Here is a 22,564-nt window from a genome sequence, read left to right as displayed (position 1 = left end):
ACCAGGCCCCTTGCTGCAGGGGGCCCTTGAGGGCCCCCATACTCTTCGATAGGAGGAGTGGCAGGGGCGGCTGAGATGAGCTCCTCGATCGTCAGGCAAACTGTAATCGGCGGCACTGAGCAGGGAGCTCGTCACATTAACCTAAAGTGAAAGCACAGTGCTGTGCTCTTTGTCTCCCCCTACAGTGCAGTACCCGGCAGGAAGCGTTAAGGTAAAGGTTTGCCATTTTTTTATATGACTATCTATCTACTGTATGGGTGTTTATATGTGTGTGCATGTATGTGTGTGTGTGCATGTATGTATGCATGTGTGTGTGCATATGTATGTATGTGTGTGTGTGTGTGCATGTATGTATGCATGTGTGTGTGCATATGTATGTATGTGTGTGTGTGCATATGTATGTATGTGCATGTGTTTATCAGTGGTGGCGTGTCCATGAGGGCGCACGGGCGCCGCCCCCTCTCTCCAGCCACCCCCTCTATGACCAATGGATAGATTCATGCATTGCATGAATCTATCCATGGCCACCGCTGCCACCCCCATATTTAGGTGTCCGGCCCCTTTTCGGGCACCAGGTGCCTGAATTACAGTGGCGGGGGGTGTTTTTGAAGTACCCGATTAGAGCCATAGGCTCTAATAGGCTTCAAAATAGGTGAACTGCGAGTGCCATGCTTGATGCTCACAGTCCACCCAGGTGTGTTAGAAAAGCGAATCACTTTCCTAACACTGAACCGCCTTTCTGCCAATCAGGTGTGCGGGTCTTTTACCTGTCACCTGATTGGACGCCTATCAGGAGGAGAGGACGAGAGATGGGGACAGCAGGAGATGCATGGAGGACCCCACTCGTGGCCGTCACCCGCTCCCCCACAGAGACAGGGTAAGTGCTGGGCAGTGCGAGGGGGGCAGATGGCAGATGGGCGGGGGGGATTTACAGTGGCGCATTCGATGGCACAGTTGCAGCACTTGTCATAGATAGAAGGAAAAATGGATGGGGCAAAATACCATCAAATTCTTGAGGAAAATCTGCTGCCTTCTGCCAAAAAGTTGTCAATGGGAAGAAGGTTTACCTTCCAACATGACAATACACAAAGCACACAGTAACAATGACCACACAGTGGTTGAAGGAGAAAAATGTGTATGTCCTTGTATGGCCTAGTCAGAGCCCAGACTTAAACCCCATTGAAATTCTGTGAAATTACTTGAAAACTGCAGAACTGCTCAGGTTCAGTTAAATTTCACGGTGACTGTATGTGAACTGCAAAGGAGAGTGGGCAAATATTGCAAAGTCTAGATTTGCAAAGTTAGTAGAGACATATCCCAACAGACTAAAGGTACTTTAACATAATACTGACATAAGGGGTGATCCTTTTTCCAACTCAGTGATTCCTGTCCTCTAACCTTCCCTCATAGCTGAGCTCCTCCATGCCTCTTATTAGTTTGGTTGCCCTTCTCTGTACTTTCTCCAGTTCCCCGATATCCTTTTTGAGAACTGGTGCCCAAAACTGCACTGCATATTCCAGATGAGGTCTTACTAATGATTTGTACCGGGGCAAAATGATATCTCTCTCTCTGGAGTCCGTACATCTCTTAAACTGATTGTAAACTACCACCTTGTAAAACAACCCATTCAGTTTAAAATAGAAATGAAAGTCAAAACATTTTTGTATAGATAAAAAAATATATAAATACATTTTTTTGTATATATAAATACAATGAATGTGCAGGGGAGGGGGTGGGAGTGTCAGAATAAGTGAACAAGTTTGATCATTGGAGGAGAGCAGGCTGAGTCCCCACCCAGCATAGCTAGAGAACTGACCACAGTGTGGTCAGTTTTTAATAGGAAAGCAAAGGGACTAACAGGAACACCAGGGATTTCACACAAAGGAAGCCATACAAAGAGAAGAGTATACTTTCTCATACAAGTACATGGCACAGCAGGCACATATCAGGAATATGAAGTGTTGGGGTAACAAACACTTTTATACAAGAAAGGACTTTGCTCGCTTTAGAAACCGCAGCTTTGCATTGCATGCTATTACTGAGCTTATGATCTACCAGAACACCCAGATTATTCTCCACCATTAATTCCCCCAGTTGTACTCCCCCTAGTATGTATGATATATGCATATTCCTAGCACCCATGTGCATAACTTTACACTTCTCAACATTAAACCTCATTTGCCACTTATTTGCTCAATGAAACAGTGTATTGAGGTCGGCTTGTAAGTTGGAGACATCCTGTAAGGACGTTATTCCACTACATAATTTGGTGTCATCTGCAAAGACAGAAATCCCAGACTGTGGACAAGGAAAAATTACTCCTGCGCTTGCGAGGGTCTGATTGGGTTTGAGAAGAGTAGTATTGTAAATTGTAGCAAAGCTAGAAGAGATGGTATTGCATGTCCCGCTGCCCAGAGATTGACCCCGGGGTGGTCAGGTAAGGCTATATGGAGAGTGATGGATGAAGGGCGCGTGATCAAGCTTACATCAAAACATATAAAATTTATTTCAGAGGAAATAAAGAGCAAATAAAAGCAATTGAATAATACCAATACTACGTATCATGCAAACAGGTGACAAAATGTAAAAGACATGAAAAATTAAAAATGGGTTAAAAATATGGGTTAAAAATATCATGAGCCCATGTTAAGGCGGGTGTTTAGAGTTGGCTAACGCGTTTCGAGGATAACCTCTTCATCAGAGCCTATTGAGAACCAGGGTGCAGTCTCTATATGCCAGTAGGCCGAAATATGTACATCAACATGATGGCTAGTTGGAAAAAACGGCCTGAAATGGAAGATGCGATTTTCTGTGTTCCATACCAGTCCACGTTCAAGCGTTCTATGTGATAGTAGATGGTGTGTAGGTTCTCCTTTAAGTTTGTAGAGAAATGGTTATGGGGTGGTGTGGACCTGTCACTGGCTGGGTGGAGGGGAGATCTTTTGACCAGTATATTCCTGGGAAGGTGCTGTCCAGTGAATGGAGGATGGAGGGGGGTGAAGGTCTCATGAGAGAATGCTGCAGCCGTGTGTGTCTGCAGCAGTCTCTCTGTCTCTCTGTCTCAGGTTCCAACTAGCCATCATGTTGATGTACATATTTCGGCCTACTGGCATATAGAGACTGCACCCTGGTTCTCAATAGGCTCTGATGAAGAGGTTATCCTCGAAACGCGTTAGCCAACTCTAAACACCCGCCTTAACATGGGCTCATGATATTTTTAACCCATATTTTTAACCCATTTTTAATTTTTCATGTCTTTTACATTTTGTCACCTGTTTGCATGATACATAGTATTGGTATTATTCAATTGCTTTTATTTGCTCTTTATTTCCTCTGAAATAAATTTTATATGTTTTGATGTAAGCTTGATCACGCGCCCTTCATCCATCACTCTCCATATAGAAATCCCAGACTCTCTGTCATTTATAATCAGGATTTAGGATCACAGAACTCTTTACATGACCAATGCTTGGTCGGGACACAGGCAGGATCATTACTTAACCCCTTGCATACTGATTGCTTGGCGGGAACACTGGCAGGATCATCACTTAACTCCTTACATACCAAATGCTCGGCAGGACACAGGCACGATCAATTACTGTAATTATCGGCGTATGACACGCACTTTTTTCCCCTTAAAATCAGGGGTGCGTGTTATACGCCCATCCCCACTGTCAGGTGGAGCGAGCGCCGCTGATACACACCTAGCCGAGTGTACTGTGTACTAGGCTCAGCTCCGCTCGGCTCTTCTCGCAGTCACACCCAGTCCCGCCATTGGACCTGTGTTATGTCCATCATAGGAGCCGGGCCAAGGGGCTCGTACTGCGAGAGGAGCCAAGACGAGCCGAGAGGAGACAAGTACACAGGACATCCGTCTCTGTGTATCTCGGCGGCGGTCATTTTAAACGATAAGACTACAATGACACTGGGCAAGAAGGCTGCAATGACCCTGACAAGGCTGCAGATGGACACTGATAAAGCTGCATTGATGGGCATTTAAATGTAAGTTTTTTTCTTAAACTTCCCTCCTAAAAGTTTTTTCCTTAAAATTCCCTCCTAAACTTGGGGTGCGTGTTATACGATGGCGCGTGTTATACGAATTGTTCGGGATACAAAGAAAAACCCACAGGTAACATAACCCATTTTTTTGTGAAATATAAAAGATTATGTTGCGCCGAGTAAATAGATGATTGCTGGTTGCGTGTGTGCAGGACCGACGCACGCGTTCGCCTTTGCGTGCGCGCCAGGGGGGGGTGGGGGCACAGTTAGCTGCTAGTTAGTCGCTAGGATTGCTTTAAAAAGAGAGCCGACTGCCAGCTCTAAAAAACTGCATCTGTGGGCATCATCTTGGCATAACCACTTCAAGTGCAGTGGGTACGTCGCTGGTCGGCAAGTGGTAAAGCCTAGCTCTGGGAAACTATAAAATTATTCCTTGCAGTGGGGCTGCATCTACACTGAAAGGGTTACCTGCTCATTTTGTCTAACGAAAAGGAGAAGTCTTTTTATTTAGGCTCCATTCACACCATGGCGTTCCGTTTTGCGGGCGGAATCTCCATGATTCTGCCCGGGATTCAGAAATGCCACAAATCGCAGGATGCCCTTGCGATCCCCGTTACTTTAAATGGCAATTTTGCCACGATTGTCGCCCAACGAATCACGGTAAAGTCGCGCAAACAGATAGTGAACTTCTTTTGGGTGACAGACGTCCCGCGATTCTGTTTGCGTTATTTGACTGCTATTTACCGTGATTCGTCGGGCGACTATCGTGGCAAAATCACACCGCTATTTGGTTGCCATTCAAAGTAACGGGGATTGCAAAGGCGCCCATCGATTTGTGGTATTTCTGAGTCACGGGCAGAATCGCGGCGATTCCGCCTGCAAAACGGAATGCCAATGGTGTGAATGGAGCCTTACCTGATCCTCCACTAACCTGGTAGATGGCTCTACCCCACGCTCCAGCAGTGGACTGTCTCTTGGCATCTTGATGTCCAGTGCATGGCTATGGACCTTGGACTGGTGTGGCGCAGGGGAGAAGATGCTGCAAGGGCCGGTCTAGCTGAAGGGAGAAGCGGAGTATCGGGTAAGTAAATCTTTTCTGTGTCCCCTAGACCACTGGTGTCCCCACACTGCAAGTGATAATTTTATAGTTTCCTGGAGTTGGGTTTTAACTAAAAAAAGTCCCTTCTATTGCTCTCAGCCTTCTTCAAATCTCTAAATTCCTTTTTTTTTATCTGACTTACTCTTAGAGGGTGGCTACCACAGGCTTGCGCACAGAGTGTGCTGGGTGTGCCTGGGCACATCCTAATAACCACATGCGGTGCCGATTTCCCCTGCTTCCTGTCTCCTCTCCCCCTGCAGTGTTGCCAGCTTCCCTCTTCTCCTCTCAGGAGCGGGGAAGGGGCTGGTATATATTTTATTAACCGGCCTCATCCTTTTCTGAATGAGCACAGTACATGATCTGTACTGATTGCTTCTGTCTTCGTTCTTAACTGAAGTGTAGTAAACTGTGTTTACTGTAGGCTGCAGAGAAAGGGACTTGGGAATCTCTGCCCTCAGTTTCTTTCTCTGTCTCAAAAGTGAGACATCAGAGGTCTGTTTAGACCCTTGCTTTTTTACCAAAGCCCCATAACAGGGCTCCTAAAAACTTGTAAAAAAAATAAAAATATATAGTGTAAAAAAATATACAAAAATAAAAAAATGGTAAAAAATTAAAAAATAAAACTATAAACACCGTGCACTGCCCTACTAACACCAATCTTTCTCACCACTGACACTGCTCTGCTGATATACTTGCATGCATGTTTATCCTCTGGGGAGCACACCCTAATGTAATAGGCTGCGCACACCTATGGTGGCTACATTCATTCTCCATTGTCTCACTGTATGTAGGAATGTACACACCCTCTCTTGCTTGCTCCTAAGATGGACTATGAGATGGGTAGTGTGCATAGAACAGTGCACATGACTGCAACTGATATGCACTGCTCATTCCAAACGGAAGTGAGGGGAAAAGGAAAGTTTTGGGAGCTCATGGAGGACATTAACCACTTGCCGACCGCCTACCGCAGATGTACTGCAGCAGGTTGGCTCTACTGCGCAAAACAACATACCTGTACGTCATTCTGTGCAATAGCCACTGGGAGGCGCATGCCGCCAGAGCCGGAATCGCATGCTGATTGGACACAGGGAATGCCAATCAGTGGGTCCGGCAGACCTCATGTCCGCCGGCCACCCTTGGTCATTGGCAGGAGAGGGAGAATGGCGATCTGCCTATGTAAACAAGGCAGATCGCCATTCTGACAGGGGAGAAGATAGAGATCCTAGAGATCGGTGTTCCTGCTAAGCAGGAACACTGATCTCTGTCTTCATCTAGTCAGAACACCCCCCACACAGTTAGCAAGCACCCCCTGGGGACACACTTAATCCTTTGATCACCCCTGATGTTAACCCTTTCCCTGCCAGTGTCATTAGTACAGTTAATGCCCCGTACACACGGTAGGACTTTGTTCGGACATTCCGACAACAAAATCCTAGGATTTTTTCCGACGGATGTTGTCTTGCATACACACGGTCACACAAAGTTGTCGGAAAATCAGATCGTTCTGAACGCGGTGACGTAAAACACGTATGTCGGGACTATAAACGGGGCAGTGGCCAATAGCTTTCGTCTCTTAATTTATTCTGAGCATGCGTGGCACTTTGTCCGTCAGATTTGTGTACACACGATCGGAATTTCCGACAACGGATTTTGTTGTCGGAAAATTTTATATCCTGCTCTCAAACTTTGTGTGTCGGAAAATCCGATGGAAAACGTCCGATGGAGCCCACACACGGTCGGAATTTCCGACAACACGCTCCGATCGGACATTTTCCATCGGAAAATCCGACCGTGTGTACGGGGCATAACAGTGCATATTTATAGCACTGATTACTGTAATAATGTCACTGGTCCCCAAAAAGTGTTAAAAGAGTTAGGTGTCCAACTTGTTCACCGCAATGTCGCAGCCCCGCTAAAAATCGCTGATCGTAGCCATTACTAGTAAAATAAATAAATAAAAGTGCCATTAAAATATCCCATAGTTTGTAGACGCGAAAACTTTTGCGCAAACGAGTCACTATATGATTATTTGGATCTCTTTAACCAAAAATATGTAACAGAATACATATTGACTTAAATTGATGAAGAAATTACATTTTTTACATTTTTTTATTGGATATGTTTTGTAGCAGAAAGTAAAAAATATATATATATATTTTTTTTTTTTTTATTAATTGTCGCTCTTTTTTTGTTTATAGCACAAAAAATAAAAACTGCAGAGGTGATCAAATACCATCAAAAAGAAAGCTCTATTTGTGGGAAAAAAGGACATCTTTTTTTTTTTTTTGGTACAGCATGGCACGACCGCGCAATTGTCAGTTAAAGTAAGGCGGTGCCGTATCGCAAAAAATGTCCTGGTTATTAAGGGGGTAAAACCCTCCGGGGCTGAAGTGGTTAAGGAGGCAGTAAAACACCGTAAACACTATTTCATGAAAATAGATTACAGGGCCCTTAAAGCGGAGTTCCACCCAAAAATGGAACTTCCACTTTAAGGGAGGTGACCCCCTGACATGCCAAATTTTTTTTCATTTCTTTTGGGGGGGAGGAGCCGGTACCCACTTTTTAAAGGGTCCCTGCTCCCACTTCCTCTCAGCGCACTGCGGCACTGGAAAGGAGATCCCCCATCCCTCTCGGCAATCATATGGGACACGTCACAGATCCCAGATGATTGTGCGGCCAGTCACGGCGCGCACATGCGCAGTGGGTGCCTGGCTGTGAAGCCACAGCCAGGCGCCCACAGTTATAATGCCGGCACCACAGAGAGGAGGGGGAGACGAGCGGAGCTTCATATGCCGCATCGCTGGACCCTGGAACAGGTTAAGTGTCCGATTATTAAAAGTCAGCAGCTGCAGTATTTGTAGCTGCTGACTTTTAATTGTTTTTGTTTAAGCAGAACTCCGCTTTAAGTAGTAGATGTGTATGGATTATATCTGGAGAATAAGGATATTGCTTAGTGTCACTTTAACGCTTCTTTGCATTAGGGCCCATTTTTGAGCATTTCTAGTGACAGAAGCACAAAAAAGGAAATGGGAGGTAAAGAATATATAGCAACTATGTTACAGGTATAAACTGTTGTAAAGGTTAGTTTACAATTCTCTTTATAAATGTCCATAATGTAACTTACCCCATTCTACCACGAGTGTTGACTTTAGGCTGCTGTGATTGAGATGGCAACTGTAGACCCCACCATGGTACGTGCTGATATTCAATAATAGACTGCTGAGGTAGGTGGAGTCAGGAAGAGGTAAGGTCTCTGTGATATTGCTTTGTTGCTCTTCATTCAGGTACCATGCCATGGAGATGTTCTCTGGGGAATGCCCATATGCTCGGCAGTTCAACTCATCAGTGGTATTTGAGAGAACCTTATGTGTCACTTTTACAAGTGGTTTCTCTGCAAGAAGCAATACATGGAAAGATAAGACTAAGTATGACCATGAACAGGATGCTTGTCTGACAAAGATTGGACAAAGTCATATAATTATCAGTTCACACTAGCAAACAATTAAAGGAGTCTGGGCTTCTCCTCTGGGTCACAGGAGTGCAATTCGTTTTGCACTCCTGTGACCCGTTTTCAGCAGAGAGCGATCTGAAGTCTGCTCTCTGCTGACGTTGCGAATATCAGTCCAGGCACCGCGTCATCCCGACTCTGGGATTCTGGATCCGTCAGATGCCTGGACTGATGGCCATCTCAGCCTCTCAGCCAGCCACTGAGATGGCCGCTCCCCGCCCCTCTACAGCCCAGTGTTTCAGTGAGTGTGGAGGAGCAGAGCAGGAGAGCTGCTGATTGACAGGCAGCAGCTCTCTGCCCGGGGAGGTAAGAGGACTGAGCCATCAACAATATTCGATTGCTCAGTTCTCAGTGAAGAGGTGCCTGGGGACCAATGCTGCATCCACCTAGGTAAGTATAAAACTGCAAAAAAAAAATAGAAGTATGACCAACACTTGTTTCTTATGTGGGTCACAGGAGTGCACCTACTTTTGCACTCCTGTGACCCAGAATTAGCTGACATTGGGCTAAAGCCTGCTGTTGGCTGACGTCACAGATCTGCTCCAGGCAACAATTACAAGGCAATAATGTCAGGATCCACCCAGATTCCTAACCAGCAGCTGGCTCAGCCTTTCATCTGAGAGCCTTAGTTAGCGGCTCCTGTCCCCTCCACAACCCAACATTCCAATGAGCACTGGAGAGACACAGCAGAGAGTGCTGATTGACAGTCACCGCTCTCTGCTTTAAGCAGACCCGAAAAACTTACCTCCCAACTTTTTGAGATGGGAATGAGGGACACCTATCCGCAACAGTATGCAGGTATAGGACACACCCCTTTCCACGCCCCCTTAAAGAAGAATTGTACAAAAAAACAAGATTGGTTATACCCACAAGTGCTTTTTTTCCACTACTGTTCTTTTATATTGGCTTTTGGAATTTACAAATGCAGCAATTTAGAAATCAGCGCTGGAGAACACTTATTGATAGATAAAAAGTGCATTTTATATACATCTATATAGATCAGACCAAAATGAGGGACAAATGAGGAGGAATGAGGGACAGAGGGACATTGTTTCAAATCAGGGACAGTCCTTCAAAATCAGGGACAGTTAGGTTCGCCGTCAGCGTTTTATAGTGACAGGGACCCCCATATACTACCTAATAAATGTTTTAACCCCTTGATTGCCCCCTAGTTAACCCTTTCACCACTGATCACTGTATAACCGTTACAGGTGACGCTGGTTAGTTTGTTTATTTTTTATAGTGTCAGGGCACCCGCCGAATAAAGGTTTAGCCCCCTGATCGCCCGGCGGTGATATGCGTTGCCCCAGGCAGCGTCAGATTAGCGCCAGTACTGCTAACACCCACGCACGCAGCATACGCCTCCCTTAGTGGTATAGTATCTGTACAGATCAATATCTGATCCGATCAGATCTATACTAGCGTCCCCAGCAGTTTAGGGTTCCCAAAAACACAGTGTTAGCGGGATCAGCCCAGATACCTGCTAGCACCTGCGTTTTGCCCCTCCGCCCGGCTCGGCCCAGCCCACCCAAGTGCAGTATCGATCGATCACTGTCACTTACAAAACACTAAACGCATAACTGCAGCGTTCGCAGAGTCAGGCCTGATCCCTGCGATCGCTAACAGTTTTTTTGGTAGCGTTTTGGTGAACTGGCAAGCACCAGCCCCAGGCAGCGTCAGGTTAGTGCCAGTAGCGCTAACACCCACGCACGCACCGTACACCTCCCTTAGTGGTATAGTATCTGAACGCATCAATATCTGATCCGATCAGATCTATACTAGCATCCCCAGCAGTTTAGGATTCCCAAAAACGCAGTGTTAGCGGGATCAGCCCAGATACCTGCTAGCACCTGCGTTTTGCCCCTCCGCCCGGCCCAGCCCAGCCCACCCAAGTGCAGTATCGATCGATCACTGTCACTTACAAAACACTAAACGCATAACTGCAGCGTTCGCAGAGTCAGGCCTGATCCCTGCGATCGCTAACAGTTTTTTTGGTAGCGTTTTGGTGAACTGGCAAGCACCAGCCCCAGGCAGCGTCAGGTTAGTGCCAGTAGCGCTAACACCCACGCACGCACCGTACACCTCCCTTAGTGGTATAGTATCTGATCGGATCAATATCTGATCCGATCAGATCTATACTGGCATCCCCAGCAGTTTAGGGTTCCCAAAAACGCAGTGTTAGTGGGATCAGCCCAGATACCTGCTAGCACCTGCGTTTTGCCCCTCCGCCCGGCCCAGCCCAACCCACCCAAGTGCAGTATCGATCGATCACTGTCACTTACAAAACACTAAACGCATAACTGCAGCGTTCGCAGAGTCAGGCCTGATCCCTGCGATCGTTAACAGTTTTTTTGGTAGCGTTTTGGTGAACTGGCAAGCGCCAGCGGCCTAGTACACCCAGGTCGTAGTCAAACCAGCACTGCAGTAACACTTGGTGACGTGGCGAGTCCCATAAGTGCAGTTCAAGCTGGTGAGGTGGCAAGCACAAGTAGTGTCGCGCTGCCACAAAGAAGACAAACACAGGCCCGTCGTGCCCATAATGCCCTTCCTGCTGCATTCGCCAATCCTAATTGGGAACACACCGCTTCTGCAGCGCCCGTACTTCCCCCATTCACATCCCCAACCAAATGCAGTCGGCTGCATGAGAGGCATTTTCTTTATGTCCTCCCCCTAGTACCCCTACCCAACGAACTCCCCCAAAAAAGATGTCGTGTCTGCAGCAAGCGCGGATATAGGCGTGACACCCGCTATTATTGTCCCTCCTGTCCTGACAATCCTGGTCTTTGCATTGGTGAATGTTTTGAACGCTACCATTCACTAGCTGAGTATTAGCGTAGGGTACAGCATTGCACAGACTAGGACACACTTTCACAGGGTCTCCCAAGATGCCATCGCATTTTGAGAGACCCGAACCTGGAACCGGTTACAGTTATAAAAGTTACAGTTACAAAAAAAGTGTAAAAAAAAAAAAAAAAAACACAAACAAAAATATAAAATAAAAAATAATAGTTGTCGTTTTATTGTTCTCTCTCTATTCTCTCTCTCTCTATTCTCTCTATTGTTCTGCTCTTTTTTACTGTATTCTATTCTGCAATGTTTTATTGTTATTATGTTTTATCATGTTTGCTTTTCAGGTATGCAATTTTTTATACTTTACCGTTTACTGTGCTTTATTGTTAGCCATATTTTTGTCTTCAGGTACAGCATTCACGACTTTGAGTGGTTATACCAAAATGATGCTTGCAGGTTTAGGTATCATCTTGGTATCATTCTTTTCAGCCAGCGGTCGGCTTTCATGTAAAAGCAATCCTAGCGGCTAATTAGCCTCTAGACTGCTTTTACAAGCAGTGGGAGAGAATGCCCCCCCCCCCCATCGTCTTCCGTGTTTTTCTCTGGCTCTCCTGTCTCAACAGGGAACCTGAGAATGCAGCCGGTGATTCAGCCAGCTGACCATAGAGCTGATCAGAGACCAGAGTGGCTCCAAACATCTCTATGGCCTAAGAAACCGGAAGCTACGAGCATTTTATGACTTAGATTTCGCCGGATGTAAATAGCGCCATTGGGAAATTGGGGAAGCATTTTATCACACCGATCTTGGTGTGGTCAGATGCTTTGAGGGCAGAGGAGAAATCTAGGGTCTAATAGACCCCAATTTTTTCAAAAAAGAGTACCTGTCACTACCTATTGCTATCATAGGGGATATTTACATTCCCTGAGATAACAGTAAAAATGATTAAAAAAAAAAAAAAATGAAAGGAACAGTTTTAAAATAAGATAAAAAAGCAAAAAAATAATAAAGAAAAAAAAAAAAAAAAAAAAAAGCACCCCTGTCCCCCCTGCTCTCGCGCTAAGGCGAACGCAAGCGTCGGTCTGGCGTCAAATGTAAACAGCAATTGCACCATGCATGTGAGGTATCACCGCGACGGTCAGATCGAGGGCAGTAATTTTAGCAGTAGACCTCCTCTGTAAATCTAAAGTGGTAACCTGTAAAGGCTTTTAAAGGCTTTTAAAAATGTATTTATTTTGTTGCCACTGCACGTTTGTGCGCAATTGTAAAGCATGTCATGTTTGGTATCCATGTACTCGGCCTAAGATCATCTTTTTTATTTCATCAAACATTTGGGCAATATAGTGTGTTTTAGTGCATTAAAATGTAAAAAAGTGTGTTTTTTCCCCAAAAAATGCGTTTGAAAAATCGCTGCGCAAATACTGTGTGAAAAAAAAAAATTAAACACCCACCATTTTAATCTGTAGGGCATTTGCTTTAAAAAAATATATAATGTGTGGGGGTTCAAAGTAATTTTCTTGCAAAAAAAAATAATTTTTTCATGTAATCAAAAAGTGTCAGAAAGGGCATTGTCTTCAAGTGGTTAGAAGAGTGGGTGATGTGTGACATAAGCTTCTAAATGTTGTGCATAAAATGCCAGGACAGTTCAAACCCCCCCCAAATGACCCCATTTTGGAAAGTAGACACCCCAAGCTATTTGCTGAGAGGCATGTCGAGTCCATGGAATATTTTATATTGTGACACAAGTTGCGGGAAAGAGACAAATTTTTTTTTTTTTTTTTTTTGCACAAAGTTGTCACTAAATTATATATTGCTCAAACATGCCATGGGAATATGTGAAATTACACCCCAAAATACATTCTGTTGCTTCTCCTGAGTACGGGGATACCACATGTGTGAGACTTTTTGGGAGCCTAGCCGCGTATGGGACCCCGAAAACCAAGCACCGCCTTCAGGCTTTCTAAGGGCGTAAATTTTTGATTTCACTCTTCACTGCCTATCACAGTCTCGGAGGCCATGGAATGCTCAGGTGGCACAAACCCCCCCCAAATGACCCCATTTTGGAAAGTAGACACCCAAAGCTATTTGCTGAGCGGTATAGTGAGTATTTTGCAGACCTCACTTTTTGTCACAAAGTTTTGAAAATTAAAAAAAAAAAAAAATTTTTTTTTTTGTCTTTCTTCATTTTCAAAAACAAATGAGAGCTGCAAAATACTCACCATGCCTCTCAGCAAATAGCTTGGGGTGTCTACTTTCCAAAATGGGGTCATTTGGGGGGGGGTTTGTGCCACCTGGGCATTCCATGGCCTCCGAAACTGTGATAGGTAGTGAGGAGTGAAATCAAAAATGTACACCCTTAGAAATCCTGAAGGCGGTGATTGGTTTTCGGGGTCCCGTACGCGGCTAGGCTCCTAAAAAGTCCCACACATGTGGTATCCCCATACTCAGGAGAAGCAGCAGAATGTATTTTGGGGTGCAATTCCACATATGCCCATGACCTGTGTGAGCAATATATCATTTAGTGACAACTTTGTGCAAAAAAAAATAAATAAATAAATAAATTGTCACTTTCCCGCAACTTGTGTCAAAATATAAAATATTCCATGGACTCAACATGCCTCTCAGCAAATAGCTTGGGGTGTCTACTTTCCAAAATGGGGTCATTTGGGGGGGGTTTGTGCCATCTGGGCATTTTATGGCCTTCAAAACTGTGATAGGTAGTGAGGAGTAAAATCAAAAATGTACGCCCTTAGAAATCCTGAAGGCAGTGATTGGTTTTCGGGGCCCCGTATGCGGCTAGGCTCCCAAAAAGTCCCACACATGTGGTATCCCCATACTCAGGAGAAGCAGCTAAATGTATTTTGGGGTGCAATTCCACATATGCCCATGGCCTGTGTGAGCAATATATCATTTAGTGACAACTTTTTGTAATTTTTTTTTTTTTTTTTTGTCATTATTCAATCACTTGGGACAAAAAAAATGAATATTCAATGGGCTCAACATGCCTATCAGCAATTTCCTTGGGGTGTCTACTTTCCAAAATGGGGTCATTTGTGGGGGTTTTGTACTGCCCTGCCATTTTAGCACCTCAAGAAACGACATAGGCAGTCATAAATTAAAGGCTGTGTAAATTCCAGAAAATGTACCCTAGATTGTAGGCGCTATAACTTTTGCGCAAACCAATAAATATACACTTATTGACATTTTTTTTACCAAAGACATGTGGCCAAATACATTTTGGCCTAAATGTATGACTAAAATTGAGTTTATTGGATTTTTTTTAGAACAAAAAGTAGAAAATATCATTTTTTTTCAAAATTTTCGGTCTTTTTCCGTGTATAGCGCAAAAAATAAAAACGGCAGAGGTGATCAAATACCATCAAAAGAAAGCTCTATTTGTGGGAAGAAAAGGACGCAAATTTCGTTTGGTTACAGCATTGCATGACCGCGCAATTAGCAGTTAAAGCGACGCAGTGCCAATTTGTAAAAAGTGCTCTGGTCAGGAAGGGGGTAAATCCTTCCGGGGCTGAAGTGGTTAATGAACTGGTTTTCTAACATGACGGAAAATCATTCTCTACAAATGGATAACAAAAATTATCAACGCAAATCAAATACATGGATGAGCAATTAAAATAATGTGAAATGTGTGTAAGATGGGAGTGAGGAACACCTATCAACAAAAGTATGCAGGCATAGGACACACCCCTTGCCACACCCCTTATAGGAGAATTGTAAAAAAAAAAAAAAAAAAACAAGATTTTTCACCTAAACGCATAGAATGCATTTAGGTGAAACAGATGGCCACGGCGGACCAAGGGAGTATGGATGCTGGAGATCGTCTCACCCGCCTGCAGCAACACGTCCCTCGGCCGATCCCCGCTCCATCACCTGTCGCTCCTTCCTCTACCACTTGACGGGTGACGGAGCGGGGATCGGCCGAGGGACGTGTTGCTGCAGGCGGGTGAGACGATCTCCAGCATCCATACTCCCTTGGTCCGCCGTGGCCGTCTGTTTGTGGTTTCGTTTTCTTATATCACCGTTCAGTGTGCCGTGCTGGTTTCCAACTGCTGTGAAGTGATTTTGCCTACTGGTTTTTATTTGAATGTGAGTGTATTGGCGCTGTTTTAGTGTGAATAAATCTCTTTTTAACGGTACTACACCATTGGAGCATTTCTTTTATTCCACATATGGAAACACCATTTTAAGGAGAAAGGCCGGTGTTTAGCAGTGGAGATCTGGGTCGCATGCTAACCCCCATGAGAGTGGGTTGAGACTCTGTTTTGCCAAACACGAGAGTGGGAGGCCTTATTAGCTGGTGAGTTTGAACTTTAGAAGGGAGTGGAATCACGTCACTGAGGTGTGGTGAAATTTGCGGATCACAGCAGAACAGTTTTGAAGACACCTGCACTTTTTTTGGATTTTGTCACACATTATCATCATTGTTTATGTCGACTATTTTTAATAATTTTTCTATTATTTTATTTAATTTATATTTCATTTTTTCTTTTCACTGGTGTACTTTATAGCCATCATTTATACACTATTGTCACGTGGTGGATTTTATTCTTTTTTATGGTCATTACATCACAGCTTCATTGCTGGTGGCATTATTTGTTTACATTAGAGTGTCACATTCATTTAGATGTCCATTTTTTATCTGCTATAATAATAGGGATTATCAATTCATGTTCTATCACCTTTTGAGATTCAGTACACCCCCAACTCACTCCACAGTAGTGAGAGCGTTATTGTTTGACCCATTCCTACTACTGGTAGGGTCAGCGCCACTATCCATCTTCACTATTGGAGGGTGGATCCAGCTTATATATATTTTACATTTTTAAGTGGCAGCTCCTTCTGTGTTTTTTATTTCATTTAGCGCGGAGGTGGTAATACAGGCTTGGGCGGATTCTCTTGTTTACCTTCAGTTTACGATAAATAACTCATGCAGTAAAATACTGGTAATGCGATAATTACCGCATATTTTCATATGGTAATTTATCTAATGGTAGCTGGTTATTAAGGAGCAGGCCAGGAAGCCGGCTGCTGCATCCTTAACAACAGATAACTCATCAGCTGAATGTAAAAAAAAAAAAAAAAAAACAAGCTGGCAATTACAAATTCTTTAAAAAAACAGTGTGCCCCCCCAAAAATCCATACCAGACCTTTTTCCCAGTATGCAGCCTGAGAGGCCAGGAAAGGGGGGACGAGCAAGCGCCCCCCTCAACCATACCAGGCCACATGCCCTCAACATGGGGAGGTGCATTGAGGGGGCAAGGGCCTCTTCCCCACAACCCTGGTCGGTAGTTGTAGGGGGGCTTATCAGAATTTGGAGGCCTCTTTTAACAAGGAGGCCCCAGATCCTGCCCCCCCCCCCCATGTGAATGAGTATGGGGAACATAGTCCCCATACTCATTCACCCTCAAAAAAATGTGTAGTGCAAAAAAAGGCAATAGACAGTTTTTGACAAATGTCCCCCAGTGTAGATCCATCATCAATCACGATGTCCACTGCCACCGCCGACCCAAAAAAAGAAAAAGGTCCATTTGCACCAAAGACTCCCGCCATCAGCCAACTCTGCCCTCTGACAGTTCCTAAATAACTAAGAGGTGTGGCCACTGATGTAACCGGGTGACCCCACCTCCTTGTGATGTTACTGATCCAGCATGCCCCTGGCCGGTGATGTCACAAGGGGGCAGGGTCATCCGGTGATATGTCAGGTGGCCACGCCCCTTAGTTATTTAAGAGCTGCCAGATGGCGGGAGCCTTCACCATTAAAATCAATGAATGTTTTCACACTGGGGCAGTGCACTGGCAGGACTGTGAAAAACTCCCCTCTCCATTGAAATGAATGGAAAGCTCTTCAAAAGCGCTCAGTGTTTTTACTAGCAGTTTAGAAGCGCCTCAGTGTGAAAGTGGCCTTAACAACCAGATATTGGGGGGGACCTCATGCTGCATCTGAGCAATACCGCATGTGATACTGCAAGCAAAATCCTGGTAATAAATAGTACATCTTTTTTTACTTTCTGTTCTGTTTGTGAATTGGACTTAACAGCTTACCGCATTATTTTTTTAAAAAATATTTACACATTTTTCGTTAAATACTGCATATTAACTTTTTGTGAATTGGACTTTTTTTTACTGCATGCAATAATTTATGCAAATGAGCCATGTGACCGTGTTATCGCATGTGGTAATCTTTAGTGGATTGACCCCAATGTCCCTGATCACTGCCACACAAGTTATATGATAACGTTGTACTGTACTGCTGACAGTATGTAAAAAAAAGTTGACTTCTTTTTAATCTTTTTTTTTTCCAAAAAATGTGACAAAAAATTACAACTTTAAAAAACCCACCATGCCTCTTTCTAAATACCTTGGACTTTCTACTTTGCAAAAAGTGGTCATTTGGGGGATATCTGTACTGTCCTGATGTTTTCAGGTCTCAAGAAATGTACATCAAGACCGATCAATTTTTAGTCATATATCATAGTTTCTGGACTGTATAACTTACCTACTTTATTTTCACCAAAGAAATGTAGCAAAATATATTTTACCCTACATTTATGAAGAAAGATTTTTTATTTGCAAAAATTTTTAACAGAAACGAAGGAAAACATTTTTTTTTCAACATTTTTGGTCTTTTTTGGTTTATTTAGCAAAAATTTAAAAACCCAGTGGAGATTAAATACCACCAAAAGAAAGCTCTATTAGTGTGAAAATAAAGATAAACATTTCATATGGGTACAGTGTTACATGACGGCACAATTGTCATTCAAAGTGTGATAGCGCTGAAAGCTGAAAATTGGCCTGGGCAGGAGGGGGGTATTGAATTGGTTAAAGGGCCGTCAAGAAAATTTTGCTACAAAAGAAAAAAGGAAAAAAATGTATGGAATTGTACCATATTAACCTACCTAAATCTTCAGTAGAGGCAGAGGAGAAAGGGATCAGCGTCATCAATATGTACAGTAGATATTGCTCCATCATCCATCTATCAATGACACTTCTACTTGCTCTGAGTGTCCTTCAGTGTGTGGTAGAACCAGATTAACCTGTGTCTGGATATAGCTGGATATATATTTCTTTCTGTCCTTGGCTGTTATCTAGCAAGTCTAGGTGTGTCCTGACAGCTATCCGCCAGCAGAAAATGCCTTTTTTTAAACTAAAAGAAAATGTAAATGAAGAGCAGTTGGGATTGTTCTGTTGAGTTTTATGGGCTTATATGGTCCTACATGTTGGCGTTAAAGTGGTTGTAAAGGCAGAAGTTTTTTTATCTGTATGCTTTAAGATAAAAAACCTTCTGTGTGTAGCAGCCCCCCTCAGCCCCCTTAATACTTACCTGAGCCCATCTCGATCTAGCGATGTGCACGAGTGCCTCGGCCGACCGGGACTCTCCCTCCTGGGTGGCTGAGACACAGAAGTGGCACCATTGGCTTCCACTGCTGTCATTCAAAGTCAGTTAGCCAATGAGGACAGAGAGGGGCGGGGCCAGACCGCGGCTTTGTGCCTGAATGGACACATAGAGCTACGGCTTGGTCTTGGGTGACCCCATAGCAAGCTGCTTGCTGTGGGGGCACTCAACAGGAGGGAGGGGCCAGGAGCGCCGACGAAGGACCCAAGAGGAGAATCTGGGTTCCTCTGTGCAAAACCATTAAGCAAAGCAGGTAAGTATAACATGTTGGTTATTTTTAACCACTTCAATACCGGGCACTTTCCCCCCTTCCTGCCCAAGCCAAATTTCAGTTTTCAGCTCTGTTGCTCTTTTAATTGACAACTGCGCGGTCATGCAACACTGTACCTAAACAAAATTTTTTATCATTTTGTTCCCACAAATAAAGCTTTCTTTTGGCGGCATTTGATCACCACTGTTTTTTTTTCTGTGTTTCTGTTGTAAAATTTTGTAAATAAGTACGTTTTCTCCTTTACTGATGGGCAATGATGAGGCTGCACTGACAGGCACTGATGGGCACCAATGAGGTGGTACCAATGAGGTGGCACTCTTGAGGTGGCACTGATGGGCACAGATAGATGACACTGATGGGCACTGAAAGGCTGCACTGATGGGTACTTATGGGTGGCACTGATGAGCACTGATAGGCGGCACTGATGGGCATGGATGGGCACTGATAATCAGAACCCCCCTTGTAAGAAGAGCAGCCGATCGTCTCTTCACTAGTCACATCTGTCAGATACACGGCTTTTCCTGTTTACGCTGTGATCAGTTGTGATTGGACACATCTGATCACATGGTAAAGAGCCTCCGTCAGAGGCTCTTTACCTAGATCGGAGTTGCGGTGTGTCAGATTGACACACCACACCACTGATCGCTGCGCTGTGTGCCCCCACATATGATGTCCAGTCAAAATAACAGAACCACACAGAGGCATTCTGCTAAAGGCCGGGCGGGAAGTGGTTAAAGAAAAAAAAAAAAAAGAGACTTTAGTACCACTTTAATTTAGTGAAGGAACATGTTTTTATATTTCTTTATGTGTTTTTGGTCTCAATTTGCCCAATTTTGTACCAGCTATTTGAGATGGTAAAGAGGGACACGTTTTAGCATAATGTACTACACGAAGAAGAAACCCCTGAAACAGAAGTATGGAAGTATGGGCTTCTGATCACTTAGTTCTCAGAGCTCCCTGAGCAGAGAGCGGGTTACTGTCAGTCACCACTGTCTGCTCTGCCCCCTCCCACTCACTGGATCACTGGGCTATGGAGGGGGCAGAGCAGACTCTCAACAACTCGCTGAGAGCCTGAGCCAGATGCTGGTCCAGGCATGTGGGCGGATCCCGACTTCATTGTCGCGATCTTGCCCCAGCCTGGACCAGCTCTGTGATGTCAGCTGACAGTGGGCATGATGTTGACTTAGCATTGCTTGGGTTTATCTTCAGGCGGACCTGCAATCAAGGCAGCAGTGGAATTTGCTGCTTTCTCTCCTCCCGAGGGGGGTCTCCTGTATAGGTGTCCCATTGGTGACGTCATATGGGACTCAAAGTAAAGTAGCTTAAAGCGTTTGTTACCCCAACACTTCATATTCCTGATATGTGCCTGCTGTACCATGTACTTGTATGAGAAAGAATCCTGTTCTCTTGGTATTGCTTCCTTTATGTGAAATCTCTGGTGTTCCTGCCAGTCCCTCTGCTTTCCTATTAAAACTGACCACACTAAGCAGGATAGCACACCATGGTCAGTTTTCTAGCTATGCTGGGAACTCAGTATGCTCTCCTCCAATGATCAGACTTGGCTGACACCCCCCCCACCGCACAGCCATTCACTGGGAAGCTTCCTATGCAGCTGAGAACAGAGGGAATAGGATAACTTATATAAAAAGGACAAAGGTATTTATAATGGTTTGGCTTTTTTATATCTATACAAAAATGTTTTCTATTTTAAACTGAGTGGGTTGTTTTACAAGGTGATCGTTTACAATCACTTTACGTATAGTATCATAATTTCTGGCTGGCTTATAACTGTATCTATTAGCTTCTCCCCCAGTACTTAATTTGCTAAAGTTCTCCTGTTGTTCTTTTGTCCTATCTAGTTACTGACAAAACTATGTTTCTGGATTGAATTAAGAATGATTAATGATCTTATTAGCCCTTCCTGGCTGCTGTTACCTACTGCTTATACACTACCATTTTTATTTTCCACTTGTCTTGTCCATATACTGTATATGTATTTAAAATTTTAATATTTATCTCATTGTTGTTGTGCTTTGTGATCTGTCCATAAATGTATATAAGTATGTACTGTATGTAGCAAGGTCCCGGATCTCCAAAGGTCTAATGGTGACCTCCAGAGTCAGGGATAGCTGACATCCATATTTGTAGAGTGGGTTACAAGGCATGGTGGGTGCAGGGGAGGATCCATGGGGGGGCAACAGGGCTATTGCCCTCCCCCAAGAAATTAGTTGTGGCCAGGTGAGTGTGCAGGCAGCGCGGTGGGTGAGCCGGCGGGTGGCTCAGCGGAAAAAGTGAGTGTGTGGCTTGGTGGGTGAGCCGCCGAGCCGCCCAGCTGCCCGTCTGCTTGCACAGTCAAACTAGAGAGAGAGAGAGGACACAGTTGGGAGGCTCAGTGGTCGAGTTGGCCAATCAGTGGGCAGCGGAGCAGAGAGATGACATCATCTCTCACCACCCGGAGCCCATCCTGCATCCCTGCAGTTCCGCCCTCACTCACTGTGCAGGCAGCCGTGGGCAGCAGAGAGATCACATCATCTCTCTGCTGCCTGGGACACAGGAAGTGGCAATACACACCTTAGCATGAAAGTGACAATCCACAATGTGTGGCAGGTGATGTGGCAAGTGGACAATCCGCAATGTGTGGCAGGTGACGTGCAAGTGACAATCTGCAACTTGTGGCAGGTGACGTGGCAAGTGACAATCCGCAACTTGTGACGTGGCAAATGACAATCTGCAACTTGTGGCACGTGGCATGGCAAGTGACAATCCACAACTTGTGACGTGGCAAATGACAATCTGCAACTTGTGGCAGGTGACCTGGCAAGTGGACAATCCGCAACTTGTGGCAGCTGACGTGGCAAGTGACAATCCGCAACATGTGGCAGGTGACGTGGCAAGTGGACAATCCACAACGTGTGGCAGGTGATGTGGCAAGTGACAATCCGCAACTTGTGGCAGGTGACGTGGCAAGTGGACAATCCGCAACTTGTGGCTGCTGACGTGGCAAGTGACAATCCACAACATGTGGCAGGTGACGTGGCAAGTGGACAATCCGCAACGTGTGGCAGGTGACGTGGCAAGTGACAATCCACAACTTGTGGCAGGTGACGTGGCAAGTGACAATCCACAACTTGTGGCAGGTGACGTGGCAAGTGACAATCCACAACGTGTGGCAGGTGATGTGGCAAGTGGCAGGTGACGTGGCAAGTGACAATCCACAACGTGTGGCAGGTGATGTGGCAAGTGGACAATCCGCAACATGTGGCAAGTGACAATCCGTAACTTGTGGCAGGCGACGTGGCAAGTGACACACTCGGGGCTCACACTGATTCTGCATTATGGTGAGTTGAACTATTTCATTTTCTATAACAATGTAATAATAGAAATAATGTGCTTCAATCATCCTGACACCATAACAACCATGGTGCCGTGGTGATTGAAGCGCTAACACCAGCCATTTCTCCTACAAATTGCCCGAAAAAAATCTTATT

General features: G+C 44.7%; 1 protein-coding gene across 1 annotated transcript in view; it reads right to left on the bottom strand.

Moving 5' to 3' along the window:
* LOC141107537 (HLA class I histocompatibility antigen, C alpha chain-like) overlaps positions 1–22,564 on the bottom strand; it is a 137,579-nt gene that overhangs the window by 2,552 nt on the left and 112,463 nt on the right. Inside the window, exon 7 of the mRNA XM_073598339.1 lies at positions 8,223–8,489. Within this exon, the coding sequence (XP_073454440.1) occupies positions 8,223–8,489 (267 nt within the window). The remainder of the gene's footprint in view (positions 1–8,222; positions 8,490–22,564) is intronic.

The sequence above is a fragment of the Aquarana catesbeiana genome, linkage group LG09, assembly GCF_042186555.1.
Source record: "Aquarana catesbeiana isolate 2022-GZ linkage group LG09, ASM4218655v1, whole genome shotgun sequence".
NCBI lineage: Eukaryota > Metazoa > Chordata > Amphibia > Anura > Ranidae > Aquarana > Aquarana catesbeiana.
The sequence above is the reverse complement of the archived record's forward strand: the minus strand, read 5'-3'. Positions and strand labels throughout refer to the sequence as shown.